Here is a 20,222-nt window from a genome sequence, read left to right on the forward strand (position 1 = left end):
CAGTTTGAGGACTGGGGGGGGGGGGGGGGGATTGCTGGAGGAGCTGCTTCTTATGCCAGGGGTCCAGCGTACCTGTGAACTATTTCACTTGTGCTGTGGCTGGCAGAATACACAAAGTTAAACTTTGGGGGTGGGAGGGTGAGGATAGATGAAGTAAAACTTTAAAACACAGAAGGGGGAAATAAGTGAAAGGGCTTGTACCACAAATTAAAATCTCGTTGCGCTGAGGGGATCCCCATGCACTTGGATAACTCTTTATTTCCATTTCTGTTCTTCCTTCCTCTCTCTCTAGGAGACCCTTCTGGAGAAAGTCAGATACAGCAGCAAGTCTCCCCCGAGTGGAGAAATGATATGTGATGTACGTCTGAGAATAAACACCCCCTCCCCATGCTGTCTGTGACCTCACCAAATCTTTGTGCACTTTCCACCCTCGGGCAGGGAGAGGTCTAATTGCTCTGTCGGTTCACAAGGTTGAGCTAGGCCAGCCTGGTACGGGATGCAGGGCTGGGAGTCGCTGGAAAAGCTAGGGCTGGTGGGGACCAAGATGCGTCGCTTCTCCCTGCTTTCTGTCCTCTCTGTGGCTCCCCAGAATTCATGGTAAACTTTGTAGAATTTGAACCTCTTCGGGTACCTGCCCCTATCTTCCTAAATTGCAGGTGGCTGAGGCCTGTGCGCCTGATCTGGGGAAACCCCGGGTGTGATGTGAGCCCTGGACCCCCCATAGATGCTGTGTGGAAAGCTCCCAGCAGTGCTGCCCTTCAGGTGCTGGAGCTTTGCATGGACCCCAGCGCCGCACGTCGCTTCCCGGCCTTTGCATTCCTCTCTAAACTGGACATTTAAAGTGCCTTTTTCTGATAGAAGTGCTGTAAATAGATGATTACGGTTTTCTTTCTTTTTTTTCTTTAAATCATGATAAACTGCTGTTTTTTTGTCTTGTTTTGTTTTTTCTGGTCAAGCCCAGCATTCCCACCTCCTCCTGGGTTTCCAGCTCCTTTGCAACCAGGGCCCGTCTATTTGTAACCAGCTCCCCACTATTTTAGATCCTCCCTCCAGACTTAAGCTAATGCCCCTCATTGCAGTGGGAGTCCTGGGGCAGGGACCCTGCACTACTGGAGCCTTCATCTGGCCACTCGGTGTCCCTGCACAGTGACTGGGAAACCCCCCCCCCCCCCCCCCCCCCGGAGGCTGTGGGCCCTCAGCCCTGGGTCGACCTGGGGAGCAGAAGCCAGGTCCCTTCCCAGCACCACCCCCAAGCTGTGGGGCTGGCCCACTCTCTGAGATTCACCAGTGCCTCTGCCTTGATCTCTTCCACAGAAAGCAAAGAGCGAGATGTACATGAAGTCTCTGGGCTTGGTTGGTTGGGCCAGAAGTCAAAGGCATTGCATCTGCCCTTGAACCAAATCCATGCGCACTGCGTAACTCCTCTGCCCCTTGCACCTCGGTTTGTGATGCAGTAGGACTCCAGCAGGCCCCTCTGCACGTCTTGTGTCGTGGGGTAAGTGCAGCTGCCCGGGTGGAAGTCCATTTTTGTGTCAGCCCCTGAAGGAGGTGGTGCTGGTGCCCTGCAGCCTTCCTCCTCTGTTTGTTCCCCTCCCCCAAACACCAGCGCTCCTCGATTGGGTGTGGATAACCCACTGCTTGGGCCCTTTAGAAATACCAAGATATCATCATTGGGCCAAAATTTCTAATGTTCCTGTAAAGAAAATCTCAGACCTGCCTGCAATTCTTTTCTTTTAAAAGGTCTTTTGCATTCTCTGGTACATTTAAGAATACAGAAGGTGTTACTTTTTAAGGATGATGACTGTTTTGTGTGCGTTTCCAGCCTGTCTTAGCCCCCATGGCCGTAGGAGGTTCACTCTATTCTGCATTGATCTATCTTTCATTCCCAGCAAGGGCTGCAGTTTTTCTATAAAGGGGAGTCCCTCGTCTGCTCTAGACCTTGCCTGTATTTTTGTCTTGATGGACAAGGACCCTTCTCCCCCAGTGGGAGCGTCCATGTGTACTGCAGACGCTGTGTGCAGCCTCCACTATTGAACTCAAGAGTGGAGGCTGCCACAACGTGGTCTCAGTCCAGACTTCTGCAATCTTAACATTCCTGTTTTGGTTCACAAGTGTATGAATTCTTCTTCTTTTCTTGGATGGAGGCCATTCAGAAACCGCTAGCCGGCTCCACCTGTATCCCCTTCCTTATCAGTCCATGCTGCTCTCTATCATGGAGCCCCAGCACGAGGGCATCTGCACTTCCCTGAGCCAGGAGCTTAGTCATGAAATTCAATTAAAGTCTTTGCTGTAAGTTTGTGGGTTTTTTTAAACTTATTTTGATTTCAAATAAAATTTCAGAACTGTTTTAACTGATGTATTTTGTGTGGGTGGTCTCTTTTGCTGGCTCTCCATGCTCGGTGGTGGCAGCTTTAGGGTTAAAAGCCTGGGCTGCATGGTGATGGCCAGGGCCAAGCTCTCCAGCCGGTACCAATGCTTTTACTCCCACTCGGCATTCACAACACACTTACAGCTCCTAAAATAAGCTTTTCTTTTTATTCTCCTCTTGTACATTAATTTTATTTATTTTTTTACATTTTAAACTTTGCAGTGTCACAATCTCAGGCAGGGAAAGAAGGAATAAAACAAAACTTGCAGATGTTGCTTTCCATTTCTTTTTTTCAGTCCTCTTCCCCCTCCCCCCCCCCCCCCCCCTGATTTCTGTTTGCAAGATGTGAGAGAGGGATGGGGCAAGGCCGGGAGCGGAGGTGCAGGCCCCGCAGTCAGCGAATGGACTGAACCAGTCCTGGTTTCCCTCAGCTCGTTTTTATTTCGAGCCGAGGTTAAACCCGATCCACCCCCTTACTGCAGGGCACGAGTAACAGCGTAGGTGGGGGACCATGTACATGCGGCTGACAAATTCAGCGCTTGGCTCTAGTGTTCATGTGCAAAACGCCCGCTGCACTAAGCTTCACTGTATGCGAACGTGTTCGGTTTAAAAAAAAAAAAAAAAAATGCCCACACCAAAAGTGGGGAAGACACTTAGTGCAAGAACCATGGTTTATACACAGAAAAGATGATTTTGTGTGCAAAAAAAAAAGTGTTTAACACTTAACATGACAAGCGTGAACACACTGCTTCCAGCACAGGACGCAGCAGGTACCAGGCTGAGCCCTTTATTCAAACAGCCCCTGGCAGGGTGCAACCCCAGCTGCTCTCCTCAGGCCAGGGGCTGAGTTCATAGCTCATGTGTAAGATGCATACACACAAAAACAAAACAGTTGGGGATTTTAAAAGAAACCCCTCGGAGCAGCTTTCACGAGTTCGCTATTTTACACTTTATCAAATGCTGGTGTGCAATGTGTGCCTTTTGATTTGTTCACTAGTGCTCTTTGAAACCTTGCTGAGCTGGCACATGGTGGGTATGAGCAGCCCATCTCTGGCTCTCGCTGTCGTGCCTGCTGTTTGGAGACTTCTAGCCATTCTCCTGTGAGGGGGACGTTTTGGTCAGTTCTCCTGGACGCTGCTCTGTCACTGAGCAGGAAGGAAGCCCAGCACCAACGCTGCCACTCAAGGCTAGAAAGGTCCTTGGAGAGGTCATCTACTGCAGTGGACATCTGTCCTGGTTGGCCCTACAGCTAACTGGGTCTTCACGATCCCCATGATGCATCTGCATGAGATTACATTTGCATACAGTGGGTCTAACACAAGAATTCATCTGGTGGATATCCTGAAAACTGATGATAGGGTCACTAGGATGAGTTTATCCCCACCTGATCCAGGTGGACACCACTCCTCCTAACCCCTCTTGGACAGATGTTGGTCTTGGCACATTCTAGTGCCAGGGATTTTGGCCTGGTTAGGGAGACCTTCCTATTGTCCACATCCCCACTGTGTTTAAGCTCACTATAGCTTGTCCTGCCTCAAATGCAGTACAACTGGCCCCTGCATACTGCTATCCCCTTTTAGTCTCCAGGTAGGGAGGGAGGGCCAACAGGAACAGCACCAGAGAGAGGGTTTTTAATGACAAATGTGACAGGGGTAAGCCCTGAAGATTCCCTGGCGGGATGTTAAGAGGACCATTTAAAGCCAAAACCAGGGCAGGAAAAGGTTTCAGAAAACATTTTGGCAACAGCCAGAACACTTAGGAGCTGGGCCACAAATTCTCCTACAGCTAACTTTATTTTTCCATTTTCTACTCTTTCTGGGCAGTAGCTCTTTAATTTTTATTTTCTGTTTTGGTTTTGACATGTTGTACTCTTTCCCCCTTCACGCCAGCCATACACCCCCACTGCCTCATCTACAGGCCAGCAGCAGCTCCTTGGTGGGAGGTGCCACCATGGAAGGGGACCAGGACCCTCGAGAGCAGTCCAAGTTAGAGACAGGTGTGAGACTACAGCTGCCAGAACGCCTTTGGGTGAGTCTAAGGGATCTGTGGAGAGAGAGTAGTATAGATGAAGGCCCACTGCCCCTAAGGAGAGAGGTGCGGTGCTCTGGTCCCTCCTGCTCACCATTCACGTGGAAAGACACAGGCTAATCTTAAATCTGTCCCTGGTTAACGGTCAGGGCTGCTGCAGCTAGAACAAGCCCCATGCCAGTGCCGCTGAGCCTCCCTATGCTAGACTGTTCCAGCTTTTCACTGTCAGACTAAAGCACTTTGGGATGCACCTTAGATAGGGTGGGCAAACGGCTCTCTGCTATCGTCCTGGGCCCTAGCCATACATGCACAGAAAAGCTGGATCAAGGCTGCAGGGGCCTTGGGGAAAAATGCCAGGATGGGATTAGGCTCCTGCTGAAGGAAAATGCTGCTAACCCTAGACTTGCAGGAAGAAGAGAGGCAAATCTGCTTCTCTGTTTGCAAAGATCCTTAATTACCCTCTTCTGAATGCATTTTTTGCAGAGGGGTCTCTTCAGGCGAATTACCCTCTGTGATTTGCACTGTCTGGAAAGTTCCAAAGGGGGGGGGGGGGAGAATGGAAAGCTTGCTTTTAAGAGAAAAATAAAAGGGTGCCAGAGGCAGCTGCTGAGATGGTGGGGTTTGATCTCCCCCCAACCCCAAAAGCATCTGCCCAACAAATTATATACAGATAGAGTTAAAAATAGTAACTGCTTTCTTGCAGAGGCTCCTGGCTCGGAGCACAGAGAGAGAGGGGGCCTTGTGTATCCAGGCCCACTTCACATTAGGGTTTGGTTTTTTGCTAGCAGATTCCAATAAGCACTCCAGCCCTCCCTGTGCACTCCTCTCTTTCGCCAGCACGAGGAAAAATGAAATAGAAAGATGTAGAGATGGCATGTGAAAGCAAAGTCCCATCTCTCGTGCCGCCATCTTTATAGGATCAGGCAGCGCTGCTTCTTCCGGTGTTTCCGGACCTGCAGGGCAGCCCGCGTCGCCATCTCAAATACTTCCCGCACCCCATCCTTCGTCTTGGCCGAGCACTCCAGGTAGCCAAAGGCATTAATTCTATTTGCCATGTCTCTGCCCTCCTCCGGTTTCACGGGCTCCTACAATTGAAGCAGATGTACCAAGTCAGCCAGGGAGCAGGAAGGTTAACCCCGTACTGTCAGGGAGCTGCCATTCAGCGGAACGTAACCGGATCACCTTCCACGACCCACCCTATCCCGCTTTCCTGAGCAGCAGCGCCACTCACCTGCTTCATCTTGCTCAGCTCCCGTCTGGTGTGCTCGTCGTTCCGAAGATCCTTCTTGTTCCCCACCAATATGATCGGCACATTGGGACAGAAGTGCTTCACCTCTGGAGTCCATTTCTCTGGAATGTTCTCTGCAAAGGAAGATGCACAACCCGCACTCCCATTACAAAAGGAACAAAAAAAAATGGGTTCTGGAAGCTGCCCGAGCAGAGAGGCCCAGCCCCCTCCCGGCTTGAAGGGTCCTGGGGGGATTAATGGTGCACGAGGCAACCCGGGCATCTTATCTGCTGCTGGTGAGGTGCGCACACTGCACAGGGTCTTAGGGGGTGCTTTTTACATATTACTTTTGGGGTTCCAGACTTGCTCTTTATTTATTTTTTTAACTTTTTGGCCTGGGTGGACATCCTGGCCTGGTGCACAGCCTAATGCATGCAGGGAAATGTAGTCCCTGCTTCTCCTAGGGCCCACAGATGCACCAGCCCCAGCCTGAAATGGGGTAAAATGGGAACATCTCCCCTTAAAAAAAAAGCAGCCGTCATGCCTACTCATCGATTTTAGAGATATTATGATATTAAAAGCTTCAGCTGGGAAAGAAAAAGCAGAACTGTATTTAGGGAAGAACAGCAGGGTGTTCCTTGCTGTCCCACGTTAGTTTTTTTCCTTATACTCTACCCAAGCTGTCTGGGCTGTCGATAGAGAAGCACATCAGGATAACATCTGTGTCCGGGTAGGACAGGGGCCGCAGTCTGTCATAGTCCTCTTGTCCTGCGGTATCCCAAAGAGCCAGTTCAACCTAGCAAGAGAATACAAAACCAATTTACTTCCTGTACCTTGAGAAGCTACAGGCCTGGGGGCCTTAATAAAAAGTGTGCTCCTTTTTAGTCTAGCAATGTCACCGGCAGGGGGTCGGCCGTGGAACCTGGACTCCTGCACTGCATGCGTCTGAGCATGGCTGGAGGGAGGCCTCTGCTCCCACGTCCATCGCTTGTCCCCCTTAGAGGCAGGGGTCAGGGATCAGCCGTGGAACCTGGGCTCCTGCACTGTATGCGTCTGAGCATGGCTGGAGGGAGGCCTCTGCTCCCACGTCCATTGCTTGTCCCCCTTAGAGGCAGGGGTCGGCCGTGGAACCTGGACTCCTGCACTGCATGCGTCTGAGCATGGCTGAAGGGAGGCCTCTGCTCCCACGTCCATTGCTTGTCCCCCTTAGAGGCAGGGGTCAGGGGTCGGCCGTGGAACCTGGACTCCTGCACTGCATGCGTCTGAGCATGGCTGGAGGGAGGCCTCTGCTCCCACGTCCATCGCTTGTCCCCCTTAGAGGCAGGGGTCAGGGGTCGGCCGTGGAACCTGGACTCCTGCACTGCATGCGTCTGAGCATGGCTGGAGGGAGGCCTCTGCTCCCACGTCCATCGCTTGTCCCCCTTAGAGGCAGGGGTCAGGGGTCGGCCGTGGAACCTGGACTCCTGCACTGCATGCGTCTGAGCATGGCTGGAGGGAGGCCTCTGCTCCCACGTCCATCACTTGTCCCCCCTTAGAGGCTTCTTGCCCATAGACACAAAATAAGGGAGGGGGGGGGGGAACAACTTTAATGCCTCTGGCCCTTTAACTACAGTAGCAGGGGCTGGGGGCAGGATATTTTTGAAACCTTGCATAACCTCTCTCACGTTCCTTAGGGATTTAAGGAGTAGGACAGAGAAGATACCAACACTTGAACTGGCCAAGCTGAAAAGGACTTGCTGAACTACTTACAAAATTAAACAAGATAGGTTTATCCATCTTTTATTATTTCCATCCCCCAAAACAGCTTTAATTGCCCCCCTCCCTGTCTGTCACCTGTTTTCCGTCCACCTCGATGTCAGCAATGTAGTTCTCAAAGACTGTGGGGACGTAGACCTCGGGGAACTGGTCCTTGCTGAAGACGATGAGCAGACACGTCTTCCCGCAGGCGCCATCTCCCACAATCACCAACTTCTTCCGGATCGCTGCCATCGCTGGGCAGGGGGTGAAAACACAGGAGACGTAAAGAAATCCAGCCAGGCCTTGTGTGAAGCAGGGGTCTCCAGCTGGCTCCCTACTGCCCCTGCTCCCCTCCCCTCAATCCAGCCCTGGTTGCATCCCATCACCACCACCATACGCACACGGAGTTAGTCCTATTCCTGCTTCGCTTAACTATGGCACCCGCGCAGGCAGTGTGACAAAACCAGAACCGGATTAAACAAGAATAGAGCCAGCATGCAACCGCTTGACACTCCGGCCCTATGCGTACCCCTGTTCACAGTACAGGTAGGCTGCAGTATCCTTACAAAAGCTCATTCTAGCCCACAGGCACCAGCGCTTTCCTGAACACATTAAATCCAGTGAATATTTTTCTACGGTTGTAAGAAAAGACTAATTTCAGATCACAGTGATCCAATGAGAGGCGCATGCTGCAGTTACAGAAGTAAGGATGCGATTCTCCTGCCCCTTCTGTACCACCCTCGCTAACCACCCGCTCCTGGGCTGCGAGACGGCTACGCTCGTGATCTCTTGTACAGCACTACAAGGTGCATGCAGCACTATACAGACACCTAAGAGACCATCCCTCCTCCACTGCAGGGCGGTTGGGACGCAGGAACACTACAGACACGACCATGTGGTCCCATCACTCGCTCCAGGAAGCATCGCTAACCCTAGACACAGAGGATTACGGTGTCTAGGGTTAGCAATCACGGGCATGATTTTCTGAATCCTGCCCGTGATTTCTGGAAGGAGAGGGGGGAAGCATGTTTTAAATGTTTCTAGATTCTGTACAAGAGGTCTCTGCTAGGGCACAACATCCAGAGAGGACAATGGGCACAGAAAACGCCTGTCCTTTAACTCACCATTAAGCCACAGGCATGAGCCAGGCAATCAGTCTGATGCATCTGCTGTAGGGTTAGCAGACGAGCAAGAGGCATCAGAAGAGCCAATTCTATGTGCCCCTCCCCTGACCTATCTAAAATTAATCACATACTTAAAAATTAAAAAAGGAGGGTTAATCCTCACAATTTGGGTAGGATCCAAACACAATCATGGCCCCAGTGGGGGGTGCTAGCTGTACCCTGTCTGGGACAGGCTCTCAAAGCTCAGCCCTCATAATGGATGGAGCCAAGGCTCACCTGGTTCTCTGTAACTGCTCTGAACACACCAAAAGCTTTTCTGAGAAGGTGTGCTGCAGCCTTAAACAGCAAGAGGAGAAACCCCGTCACTAAGCAACATGCACAAGCACCTTTCATCCGAAATCCTTCAGCAAAGGCCATTACCAAGAGGGAGGCAGTGAGTGCATCAGGCGTCTGCTTCTGCAGCAGGGAATTGCACATCGGTGACAGGTGGAAGCAACTGGTTTCCTTGAGATTGGTAGTGCATAGAGTCATTGGCTATAACTGCTCCCGGCAACTTTAAATTCAACAATTTATAATCCCATTTTTCCAGTAAAACTGTCCAAAGCTAGTTACAAAAACAATTTGCAGATCTTGTTAGCCTGACAACCAGAGCCATGTGTGGCTCTCCAGCACAGGAGTTACCTAGGCCTGGTCACTATCATTTTTTATCAATCACCTTTGATTGCCACGCAGGGGTAGGCGGCAGGCAGGCAGCATCTGCAGGAGATAAAGCCATCACCTATGTCAGCAACACCCAGTAAAGTCTGATGGGTTGGAGAAATGCTACTTTTTCAGTAATGGGTAAAGTGGTGCACTTGTAGGTCAGTGGTGTGACTGCTCCTACTCCCTTCCATTACATCAAGGAAAAGGCAAATTAGCAATTAAAAGACGGATCAGGTTTGCAGCATAAGGCTGAGAAAAGAAACCATTCTCATCTGCATATTTAGCAGGGTACTTACATTCCAGGCCAGGAGGAACGCCCGACATTATACGTACAGACCTGTTTCACAAGCTTTTATTTACTCTCTGCCTAACGCTGATACATTAAAGCCAGGAAGACAACATTAACTGCTATCCATACAACTGTCCAATCAAGCCAGGCAGCACTCAGGGTAAGGCTTAGAAATACTTTGCAAGCCTCCCAGTGCCCTGTAAGGTCCATAAGATGAGCAGGGCCCTCTGGCCATGAAGGAGCCTGGGGTCACCCCCCGCCCGCACCTGGAAATCTGAACAATTTGTCTACGGATCATGCACCCCCCACCCCTCGATTCCTCCCTCAGCACCCGAAACCAGTCCAGAGATGTCTTGCTTTAAAAGATTAAAGGCGCAGCAGAGCTGCAGGGGTGGATGGTGAAGAAGCTTCGGCAGTCATCGGGGGTGGGGCGCAGCAAGGAGAGTGTCCTTCTGGTTAGGTGGCTTAATGTTTATTTTAATGATATTGCACCTAGCGGGCAGGTTAAAGCAGATTGCACTCAGGTACCGTAGGTATTGCCTCGCTTCCTCGTGTCTCAGAGGCAAACGTTACCCATCTGACGTTTTCCATGTCCAGAGAGAGCATGCACGAGTTAGATCTGCAGGCACTGCAAATCCAGTCCCTCTGGTATATTCATTACGGATGTGCTGGAAGCCTCCAGGTGAGACCCGTGAATGGGACTGGATCTGAAGTCACAGACCATGCAGTGCCCTAGTGGTGAGAGGAGCAGGTGGAGAACCAGGGAAGGCAGGGTTCAAATCCTGCTCCCCCCCCCCCCCCCTGATGCTCTCCCTGCAACTCACTACTCTCTACTACCCTGTGTCAAAATTTTAATTTGCCTTGGAGGCAATTAAATCCACAGCCACCCTGCCTGCAGGGGTGAAGCCTATGAAACATGAGCCAGGTCCCTCTGGTTCTCCCCCCCCCCCATCATCTCATTGCTTTTGGGAAAGACACAGGGGGGGGGGGTGCAAGTCACCGAGAAAGGTCCTGCCGGCAGCTCACTCTGTAAAGTGAATCTCTGCCTCACTCAACCTTGTCCTCCGTGCCCACTTCCTGTCCCGATTACGCAGTTCTACAGGTTTGGTTTCGGTATTACGGCCACGACAGAGGAACGAGAGCTGGCAGGAGCGGTGAGAAGGTTCACCTAAGGGCATCGCGGGTCCACAGCTGCCAAGTCTCCCCGGAGGCAGAGAACTTTCCCCGCTATCGCGTTTCACTGCAGGGCTTGCCTGCGCACGGCTATTTTTACCGTGATTTTGGCGACCTGGAGAGTGCATCAGGGAAAGTTGCTTTCTAAATACCTCAGCCCCGAGCTCACTCGTGGGGGGCGGGGACGCCTCCGAGCGTTTCCCTCAGGGTAAGGAGAGGAACCAGAGCCCCGGGTGGCACTGGGCTCTGCTTGGCACTTCCGGTCCCCGCTTAACGCAGTGGAGAATCTTCCCTGTGCAATTGAAGGTCACGGGTCAGCAGATACAATTGCCGGGGTCGTGGCCTCTGCAAGCCTTCCGGCTGAGAAGCATCAGCACCCAGGGATGCCCAAAACACAAGCCGGGCCCCATCGCTGGCTCTTCGCTCCCCACTCAGACACCCCCTGCAGTCCTTGTGCAAAGCAAAACTGAGCTGGGCTGGATCTATCGTTAGGAGGCAGAGTGCGCACTCCAAATGCTGCTGCTGCCGCCTCTCCCTGCATTCAGCTTCCAAGGACGTCTCTGCGTTAGACTGGCGGCACCGCTTCTCCAAGGAGCCCGCGAGGGTCCCTGTAGCGGCACCGCTTTAGTAACCACACCCCCGCGGCACCGCTTAGATGATGCGCTCCCCTCCCCCGCGGCGCAGCTTTAGTGACGAGGTCCATGCAGCAAAGATGAAACGAGATTATAGTCTGAAAGTGAAACTGCTGGTGAGACCTCGCATATGAGAGTGCCTGAAATGCCCCTGTGTGCACGAGGAAAGAGCGCCACCAAGTGTGTAAGCGAGAGCTTGTGCCTATGTTTGAGGAGAAGCAAATGTGTGAGAGAGAGAGAATGAACGTGTGTTAGTGTGCGGTTATGAGACAGCCAGCAAGGATAACATTTGTGCACCCGCCTCCACTATTCCAGGACAATTCAGGTTGGCTGGAAAAGCAGAGGAATTGTTTTCTTCTTAGTTTCAAATAATTGGGTGTTTGTGTGCTGTTTTGTAATGGTTTATTGGTTTGGTAAACTTTAGTTATTTGTATGTATTTTTAATTATTGGATATTTTGTTCATCAGCTGATTTGACATTCCGTTTAATGGTATATTTGATTGTTTTTGTTTTAATAATGATTCATGTGGTTTCTTTTTTTCCCCATTGTTGCACAGCCTACAGAGCCTGGCTTGGCAGATTTCAGTTGAGTTTTGTCTGCCTGTTTCCATTTATACTTCATAGTTTGTTTATTCTATTTGGTGAAGGTCTGTGCTCTGCATGTGGGGGATATACTGCTAGTGGGTAGTTTCTGGGTAGGGGTTTATAGCAGCCACTTCTAATTTCCTAATGTATTTATGTTCTAATAGTTACAGCACTGTCTTTTCATAGGTATGAAAAATTATGTAAAGAGCAATTTAGTTAATGAAGAATGCAATAGAAATTAGTGGAAGATAATCACTACTATAGGTAATGAAATTGCTTAACATAAGGCTTATAAGTTCTGAGAATAAAAATGCCATTTTTATTATTTTGCTAACAAGAAACAAGTCATGAGAACAGCTATATTAAAAAGCAGTAACCATGAAGCCAACAGTGCAGATATCAGAGAAAACAAGACATCACCAACTTAACCATGACTAAGTGTTGTTGACGTTAGTACAGATATCGAGGCCTCATATAAGAAACTGGGACATTGGTCTTTTAGGCTAATTTTCTTGATCTATGTCAAGACAGACCGGTTAGAACAGTTCAGAAGAAAAGCTTGTTGGATATTAAAGTGACTGATCTCCAGTGCTGTGTTTCCGACTTTCCAAGATATGACTCACAGTGGAAACTGTAAGGAGAAGTATCTTTGTATATATTCTTAAAGCAAAGTCCACTCTTGTATGCGTTCAGTGCTTATTCTCAGCATTCCAAGTAAAACGTCTCCACTTATGAATGTGTTGTGTACTCTGACATAGCCACCACCGTAGAGTGCCTTTAGTGCTGTTCTGGTATGGGAGGTTTACCCCAGTTTAAGTGGAATTCAGTTCTCATGGCCGAGGGCCTAGCCTACAACTAACACCTTTTACACCAGACCTAATACCATGTGGATTCCAAGCAATGTTCCCTCCAGATGTGAGCAAGTGTTTTTTAAACCAAAAATGTTTGAGCTCCAGTATTAGCATTGCATTTCTGTATAAAGCAGAAAGAAAAAAATGTATGTGAGCATCCACATAAAAGCCGAGTGATGCTTGAGCAAGTTACTCATGTGCTCAGCTTAGAGGGAACTATGGTGCCAAGTATATTATTTTTTTTTTTAAGTTTTATAAATTATATTTTTATTCTCAGAAGACTGCACTGTGAATGCGCTTTCATGTAAAATCTGCCTTTTTGGGTTGGGGAAGCAGTTAATAGGGATATGCATTCATTGAAACCCTCCTTATTTGACTGCACCAAACACCAATGATGAGAAAGCCGATGGATTTCAGTTCACAGAGCGGGACACGTGGAAGGGTTCACATACCCTTAATCCACACCCAACTCGCCCTTCCTGTTTTGTTTGTGACAGCACAAAGGGGCCGATGCCACGAGCGAGTGCGGAGAGCGGGCGCTCGGTGTTGAGTGCTCGCTTTCCTAACGCACACCCAGGCGCATGATGTAATATCCCAAGGAGGCGCTAGGGACAATTGAGCACCCCTAGTGCCTCCTTGGCAGCAGGCGCCCAGGAGCGGTCAGCAGGTTAGGAAAACGGATGCTCAAGTTTACGAGCGTCCCCTTTACTAACCTGTGCACAGCCAAGGGTTAGGAAAATGGACGCTCGTTAATTAAGCATCCCTTTTCCTAACTGGACTGCCGCTACTTAAACAAAAAACAAACAACTTTTTGGTTCCTCCAACTTACTATCGCCAAGATAGTAAGTTGGAGGATGTACAGAAAAATAGTATTTTCTGCTTTTCTGTACACTTTTTTGGGATGCTCAGAAATTAATGCCTGCTCTGGGCAGGCGTTAATTTCTGAGCATAAAATGTACAGGTCCCGCGTTCATTTTTTGTTTTGTATTTGGGGAGAAATGCTAATAGCCTCATCAACATGCATTTGCTTGTGATGAGCGCCATTAGTTTCGCAGGGGGCTGGATGCACGTTTTGGACACGCTAATCCCCTTATAGCATAAGGGGCTGCGGATGTGCTACATCAGCCCCATCCCCCAACCTTTGATTGAGAATGGGATATCCCACTCCTGTAAGCAAAAGATTGACAGTGAGGAGGGTGGGTATGTGAAGATCACAGGAAATATTCCCACCTACCCCTCCATACCATCTGATGAGCTGGGCAAGCCTGAAACACCCAAACTGGCTGCAGCAGAGCCCTGATTATCTGAACTACCATCTGACCCAGCATTGCCAAATAAAACCACCATCTTAATCCAAACCACATTACTCCTGCTTTCTCTAGCCTTTCTTGGCCAGCCCGCAGCTGGTCTTTCAACTCCCAGACCAGTTCAGCCTGGACCCCATCATCCTGTTTCTGCCATGAAAAATGAAAGCTAGATGGAGCAGAATATACTGGGACGGGAGTCTGAAAAGCACATCCCAGGCAACCAGAAGGCCTCAGCAGCTAAACCTTGCCCATAAGCACAGGGTACAGCCAAATCAGTGAACCAAAATTAAAGGAATGGATTAGCATATGCCAGGCATAAACAGAGGTGTGAAGGGCCGGCTCACAAGTGGGCAAATATCTGATTACAACAGACCCCCCCCCCTCCAACAAAAAAAAGAGCCCAAAACAAACCACCAAGCCAACTACAAAGTCCAAAATAAAGTAAAAGTGAAGCCACCTCAGACTTGTCTGGGAGGTAGAGGTGAGCACGCCCATTCCAGACCCAGGTCCACAGCACCGGGGGACAGTTGAGTTAAGCATCTTCTCCCCCCACCCAGGGATAGAGAGAGAGAGACCCTCAGGACGCCCTTCAGATGTTCTGAGGCAAAGTGGACCGCTCTGTGGGGAGCACTGGGGAGGACACCAGGTCTGGCCCCCCCCCCCCCCCCCCAGAGCCACTCCCTAGTCTAGAGGTGCGCATGCAAAACATTTCCCTTTCATGGTTTGTTTTTTTTATTTTGTTATTCATCTGTTTCCATTTTATTAGGAAAGAAATAAACACTGTAGCAAAAAGGATTAAAAAAAAAAAGTGCTCTCCCCCTGTGGATAAGTCTTCAGAAGGGCAACAGTGTCAGTCTGGTGTAGCAGGAATGACAGGAGACGGGTGGCACCTTAAAGACAGAAGCACCAGCTTTCCAGGACTGGTCTGTCTGTAAGGCCACCCAACTCCTCTCGTCATCCCCCCCCCCCCGCCCCGCTGAGCAGGCCTTCCTCTATCCCACACCCACCCTAGAGGCCTCTCACCCTTCCATGGGGTCTCTGAAGTCAAAAATGGGGCAGGAGCAATCCCCAATAGCTCCTGCCCTGCTGGGTCCAGTTTTCAAAATGACACAGACTGGACCCGAGGCCATACAGCAACGGGACCCAGCAGGGAAGGAGTGACCCATTTTCATTAATGAAACCTGCAAATGGGATACAGGGGAAGGCTTGAGCAAGTTTTAAGTGTCAGCCTGGCTGGAGTTTTTTTTGTTTCAATTGCAGTACTTTTGTGTTTTGCTTGCTAATGAAAGCAATTGAGGGTGGGTTTTTTTGTTGTATTTATTTCATAAGAAAACAAATGACCATCCCTAAAGAAATCCTTTCCCGGAGATATCCTCCTTGAGTACTCATGAAATATCTTTGCATGCATTTGGTATCAGAAGCAGATTAATCCGGTTTCCAGGATATCTAGCAAAACCAGATCTGCTTGCAGCCCTGGAGAACAGGAGTTGGCTTATCTTCTCTCTCAAGGAAGGAGCATCCACCCAACAGGATAATAAAAAAACCCAATTAAAAGGGTAGTGTTACTTCTATAAAAAGTAAGGCGGGGGGAGAAGAGAGAGAAAAAGTTTGATTTGTGCCTTTTGGGGTGCAGACAAAGAACTAGGACAGCAGTGAGCAAACAGAAGAGCTAAATCAAGCAGGGGAAGTCAGCACCCCGAGCGCCATGCCACAGTCCCGGACCCTATGCGAAGGCTGATGAGCGAGGTACAGGTTATTTTTCAGGAGTGTTCAACTTTCAGGAACAGCTTGCATCCAAGGTGGGTTTAAAATCCACAGCACTGCATGAAATGCTTCGTAGGACAATGGGTCTTTAAATTAAAAAGAAAACGGAAAGCAAAAAAAAAAATGGAGCATCTCTTACGGTGCAAGGGGAGAGATGTGCCTCACAACAGCAGCACAATTTAACGTGCTCCACCACCACTGACTCGCGCAAAGTCACGGTGCAGTTCAAGATCACCATAGCCTTCTTGGGGTGGGAACAGGCCAGGGAATAAATCCAGACCAGAACAAGAACAGAGTGGGAGCTTCCAAGCCAAACCAGGTCCCATGAGCAATGGTGCTAGCACCAGGCACAGCACAGGATATCTGCTTTTCCAAATCTTAAATTTTTGTCCCAACATACATGCGAGCAGGGCGAAACATTGTCTGTCCTAACTAAAATTCACTGTTCATGATTTAAAATATTTACATAAGCAACTCGTCTGCAGTTCCCCTGTGAATTCCTGTAAATTGGAACGGTGAGGAGTGTGATGTCATGTGTGACATCAGAGTCACCATGGGCCAATTGGATCTACAGAGAGAGAATGTCCTCGTCCTACCACGCCTGCCCTTTGATGCAGCACATTGCTGTTCTGAAATTTTGCGTACGATATAAAGGCGCCAGCTTTCCTCTCACGTAGCCAGCTGGCTACAACAGTCCTCAGTAAACATGAGGGGACACGCTGGAGTGTTCAGCACTTAGGACGCTGCTGCATTTCATCTCCGACATAAAACTGTGGTACACCTTTCCTTTCAGCCTATAATATTCTGTTTTACCAGTCACCAAACTGGTCAGACTGCTGTGAGCAGGTACTCGCCTTACAAAAGGCTCTGCCACAAAAGGAAGCTTTTTTTCCTTTTACACAACCTCCTTGTACAGATGAAGGGCAGAGTGGCAAACCTGAAGGCAGGAACGAGAAAAGAACCTCTCGTCAGACCCACAGCTTCCCCACACACACGAGCACCAGTTACAGACACTGGTCCACCATTCACCTTCCCAGACCTGACCTTGGGCATGCTAGGAAGCGTCACTCCAAATTTTAGCCATTTCGGCTTTATCTTCCCAACACAACCTCGAAGCAGACTTGTAGACTGAAGCAGCAGCTTTCCAGGACAGAGTTCCTCAGATGCAACAGGTCTGTCTGTAAGGCCACCCCCCCCCGAGCAGGCATTTAAAAATTAAACCACCCTTTCCCACCTGGGCCTTCCTCTATCCCCCCACCCACCCTAGAGGCTTCTTACCCTTCCACGGGGTCTCTGAAGTACCCAGCGGTACAGGGTCCTCTCCCATCCTAGGCAGCTGTTCTAGTGAACTTAGGGCGAGCAAGGCAAGGAGGGTAAATATCAAGTAGGCCCTTCTCCCATAAGAGCTGAGCCACTTAGTTGCTGACGGTTTGATCCTATGTACATGGAGATCCGCCCTGCACACTTGGCCTCGGGCCTCTGTTAATTTGGGTCTCACTGTACCAAACCCGAATACTTAGCAGTACTAGCAGATAGATAACCGGCTAGGAGGGCCTCATCTTCTAAGTGAGGATCCAGCACGGCCTGGGGCTGGTATGACAAACGTTTACTTTTATCTTTTTTTCTCTCCTGCGCTTGTGCTGAGAGAGTGGCTGTCTGGCACACACTGGCTTGCCAACTGCAGAACCAGATTTAGGTCCAAACTACCTAAACTGCAGTTTAAAGCCTCAGATTGAGGAGCTGCCAAATTAACCCCCCCAAGATCCTATATGTCAAGCTCTACCTTTTTTTTTTTTTGTAATGCTGTGAGACCTTTTGAACTTTACAAAGCTTAGGGCATCAGCATTTAATCCGGCCCTGGACACGCAGCAACTTGAAGGGGGAAGGGGAGAGGGGCGGGACCTCTGCTATATCATTTCATCTCTGCTTGCTAGACAGACCCCAGGCCCTCCTGCCAGGAAGAGTCATCCTTAATGCTTTGTTTGCAAACTATTTTTTATTATTTGTCAATAAGAGAGAGGTACAGGAATGTGGAAATAGTGCCTGCATATGTCGATCTTGCATGCTTATTTTTTTGAGCATTGGTTGGGAAGGGGTCAGGCCAGGGGAAAAGGCACTGAATTCTGTTCTGGAAGGGATCATGTCCATTGGCCAGCAGACCATAGCAAGAAACCAGCAAAGGTACCGTACTTTACCTTAGCTAGTGGGAGAGTTTAAACAAAAAAAAACCCAAAACAAACAAACCAACCCACACAAAAATAAAGTCCTGTAATGCTCTTTTCTCTCTAGCAAAGTTAAAACGTTAATCTGACTTTGCACTCACGACTTCTCCCAGAAAGGGGTTCATCTTTCAGTCTTTAGATGGCCTCTTGTGAGCCAGTGCACACCCCTAGGTCTACCAGCAGCAACAGAGAACTAGGAAGAAAAATAAATAGTATCCCCCTTTCTTCAAAATGCATCTTTTGGACGGAATCTTTTGGAAATAACACAAAAGGCTCCCACATAGCCCTGCCTAAAACCTCCCAGGACTGCAGCTTTGTAAACAAAAAAAAGAGAAGGAAGAGAAACATTCACCAGGAATAGAAAGCACCGGGACAAGCCACGTCTAACAAAACAAAACATTTTTTTCTAACCTGTGCATAATTAGGCTGAGGATTTGTGTAATGTATTGCTGACCCCAGGCCCTGAGGAAACACCCTGGTTGTGACATTACAAGGAAGGAGAAGGGTGGAGATGAGGAATATCCTTGTACAAATCTCTTACTCAGAGGGGACAGCAGGGGCACTCCCTAGATCTCTCTCTCTCTCCTTCTTGTCTCTTGCAGAAAACCAGAATTAAAAAAAAAAAGCCAGGATGGAGGCAGGACTCCCTGCAAACTTCATTAAACTTGTTTCCATGGGAACGGTAACCCAGGAGAGGTCCTGAGCCTGCCACCACCACCACCGCCTCCTTCCTCCCCAGGATCCCCCCATCACAGCCTCCCATCACCTCTCCCTTCGCCTGGGGAGCCAGCGGTCTCCGATCCGGCCGGGACCCGACCCCAGGACACACGGCAGGGCTATAGCTGGGCAGTGCCAGCAAAAGGCGTGGATCCTGCCCCCCCCCCGGGTGCACTGGCAGATCCACCTTCCTCTAGGAATCCTTTTTCTAAAGCCTCAGCACTGCGAATTCTTAACAGCAATTAAAAAAAAAAAAAAGATAATCGAAGACCTGTGCAGCCTTGTGTATAGGGGGGCAAATGCATTCGCCCCACGAGCAGTCACAGATGACAACCTCGGGGGCTGCTGTTGCTGCTGAACTTTTCGTTATCAGAAACTATTAAAAAAAAAAAAAGGGGGGGGAGGGAACCCTCTTCGCCCACCCACAGCACAGCCAGGCAGGCAGGGGTCTTGCAAGGAGCCGGTGGCCAGCGGTCTTACCTGGCTTCGAGGTGCTCAGCCCGCCTGCTCGTCCCCTCCGCAGCGGGAGACCGGCGGCTCCCTCCTCTGGCCGACTGCAGGCTGGAGCGGGCGAGGCGAGCCCTCCGCGCCCCGAAGGGTTAAGTATGAGCTCATTGTCAAAGGATTGTGGGAGCAGACGTCACGCGCCTGCGCGCCCCGCCCCCCCCCCTCCCGCATATATATAGAGCGGTGCTAATTAAAGTTCGTGCAAAGCTTGCGCCCGCACCCTGCGGGGGTGCAGCGGGGCTGGGGGCCAGCGCCGTCCGGTGTTAAACGCGCCTCGGCTCCCGTGACTCCCGCACACGCGTGGGCTCCCCTACTGCTTGCATCGTTCCTCGCATCTTCTGGGTTCTCCCCCCCCCCCCCCCTACTGTTCACGCCTGATCTCCATTTTCCAAACATGACTTCACTTTCATGCGGCACGCAGCGCCCAGAAAATCCGAGTTTCCTAAGCGAAAAACGAGAGCTGGCTCTTTGCCAGTGGCAAAAAAAAAAAAAAAAAATTGCTGTTAGGCGGAATAGTATTTGTTTTAGTATCGCCTATTTGTTTGTCATAAGCTTTGTGTATTTTGAGTATGTATGTCTAGTTGTAAAGCAAGATTTGTGGATTGGTGGGCTAGAAATATTTTAAATAATAAATGTGCTTTAATATGAAGATAGCCGGGACTTACCTCTCACACACACAAATAACTACAAAAAACAGTTTGGGAGGTCAAAAGCCACAGCTTTAATACAATCAACTACCCGAGCCAAACAACATCATCACCAGGTATAATCTTCAGAAAAACCACTCCAAGAAACTCTCCCTGGTAGGTCAGCCCTGACAGCGCAGCAAACTAACACTACCCCCAGGTCCCTTGACCTGTAGGCCACTTGACCACAGGCTCCCGCAGGGCTGAACCCAGACCCTACAGCACAATACAGCCGCCACCCCCCCCCCAAAAAAAAACCAACACAAAAATCATATAAAGTTTACATGTTCTGCTTGGGTACC

The 20,222-nt window shown here is 49.7% G+C and overlaps 2 protein-coding genes across 4 annotated transcripts in view; one reads left to right on the forward strand and one right to left on the reverse strand.

Moving 5' to 3' along the window:
• MOV10 (Mov10 RISC complex RNA helicase) overlaps positions 1–2,355 on the forward strand; it is a 34,886-nt gene extending 32,531 nt beyond the window's left edge. Inside the window, exon 23 of the mRNA XM_029572281.1 lies at positions 293–2,355. Within this exon, the coding sequence (XP_029428141.1) occupies positions 293–357 (65 nt within the window). The 3' untranslated portion in view covers positions 358–2,355. The remainder of the gene's footprint in view (positions 1–292) is intronic.
• A 190-nt stretch (positions 2,356–2,545) lies between these two features.
• On the reverse strand, positions 2,546–19,325 carry RHOC (ras homolog family member C). 3 transcript variants are annotated; one of them, XM_029572287.1, is made up of 5 exons: positions 19,208–19,325; positions 7,458–7,615; positions 6,300–6,420; positions 5,628–5,758; positions 2,546–5,481 (listed from the first exon to the last, which is right to left on the reverse strand). In XM_029572287.1, the coding sequence occupies exons 2-5, from the start codon at positions 7,611–7,613 to the stop codon at positions 5,308–5,310; spliced, it is 582 nt and encodes a 193-aa protein (XP_029428147.1). In that variant the 5' UTR covers positions 7,614–7,615; positions 19,208–19,325; the 3' UTR covers positions 2,546–5,307. The 3 variants fall into 3 exon arrangements, with proteins under 3 accessions (XP_029428147.1, XP_029428148.1, XP_029428149.1); XM_029572288.1 differs by lacking the exon at positions 19,208–19,325 and adding an exon at positions 10,802–11,247; XM_029572289.1 differs by lacking the exon at positions 19,208–19,325 and adding an exon at positions 8,906–9,053.
• Between the last annotated feature and the right edge of the window lie 897 nt (positions 19,326–20,222).

Source organism: Rhinatrema bivittatum, chromosome 12 (assembly GCF_901001135.1).
Source record: "Rhinatrema bivittatum chromosome 12, aRhiBiv1.1, whole genome shotgun sequence".
Classification (NCBI taxonomy): domain Eukaryota; kingdom Metazoa; phylum Chordata; class Amphibia; order Gymnophiona; family Rhinatrematidae; genus Rhinatrema; species Rhinatrema bivittatum.

What these genes read in the sequence shown, in the direction of transcription:
- RHOC (XM_029572287.1), bottom strand. Translation starts at nt 7,613, where the DNA reads ATGGCAGCGATCCGGAAGAAGTTGGTGATTGTGGGAGATGGCGCCTGC. An exon ending in TCGAGGTGGACGGAAAACAG is followed by an intron (nt 6,421 to 7,457) that starts GTGACAGACAGG and finishes TTCTCTTGCTAG; the next exon opens with GTTGAACTGGCTCTTTGGGA. An exon ending in AGCTGAGCAAGATGAAGCAG is followed by an intron (nt 5,482 to 5,627) that starts GTGAGTGGCGCT and finishes CTTCAATTGTAG; the next exon opens with GAGCCCGTGAAACCGGAGGA.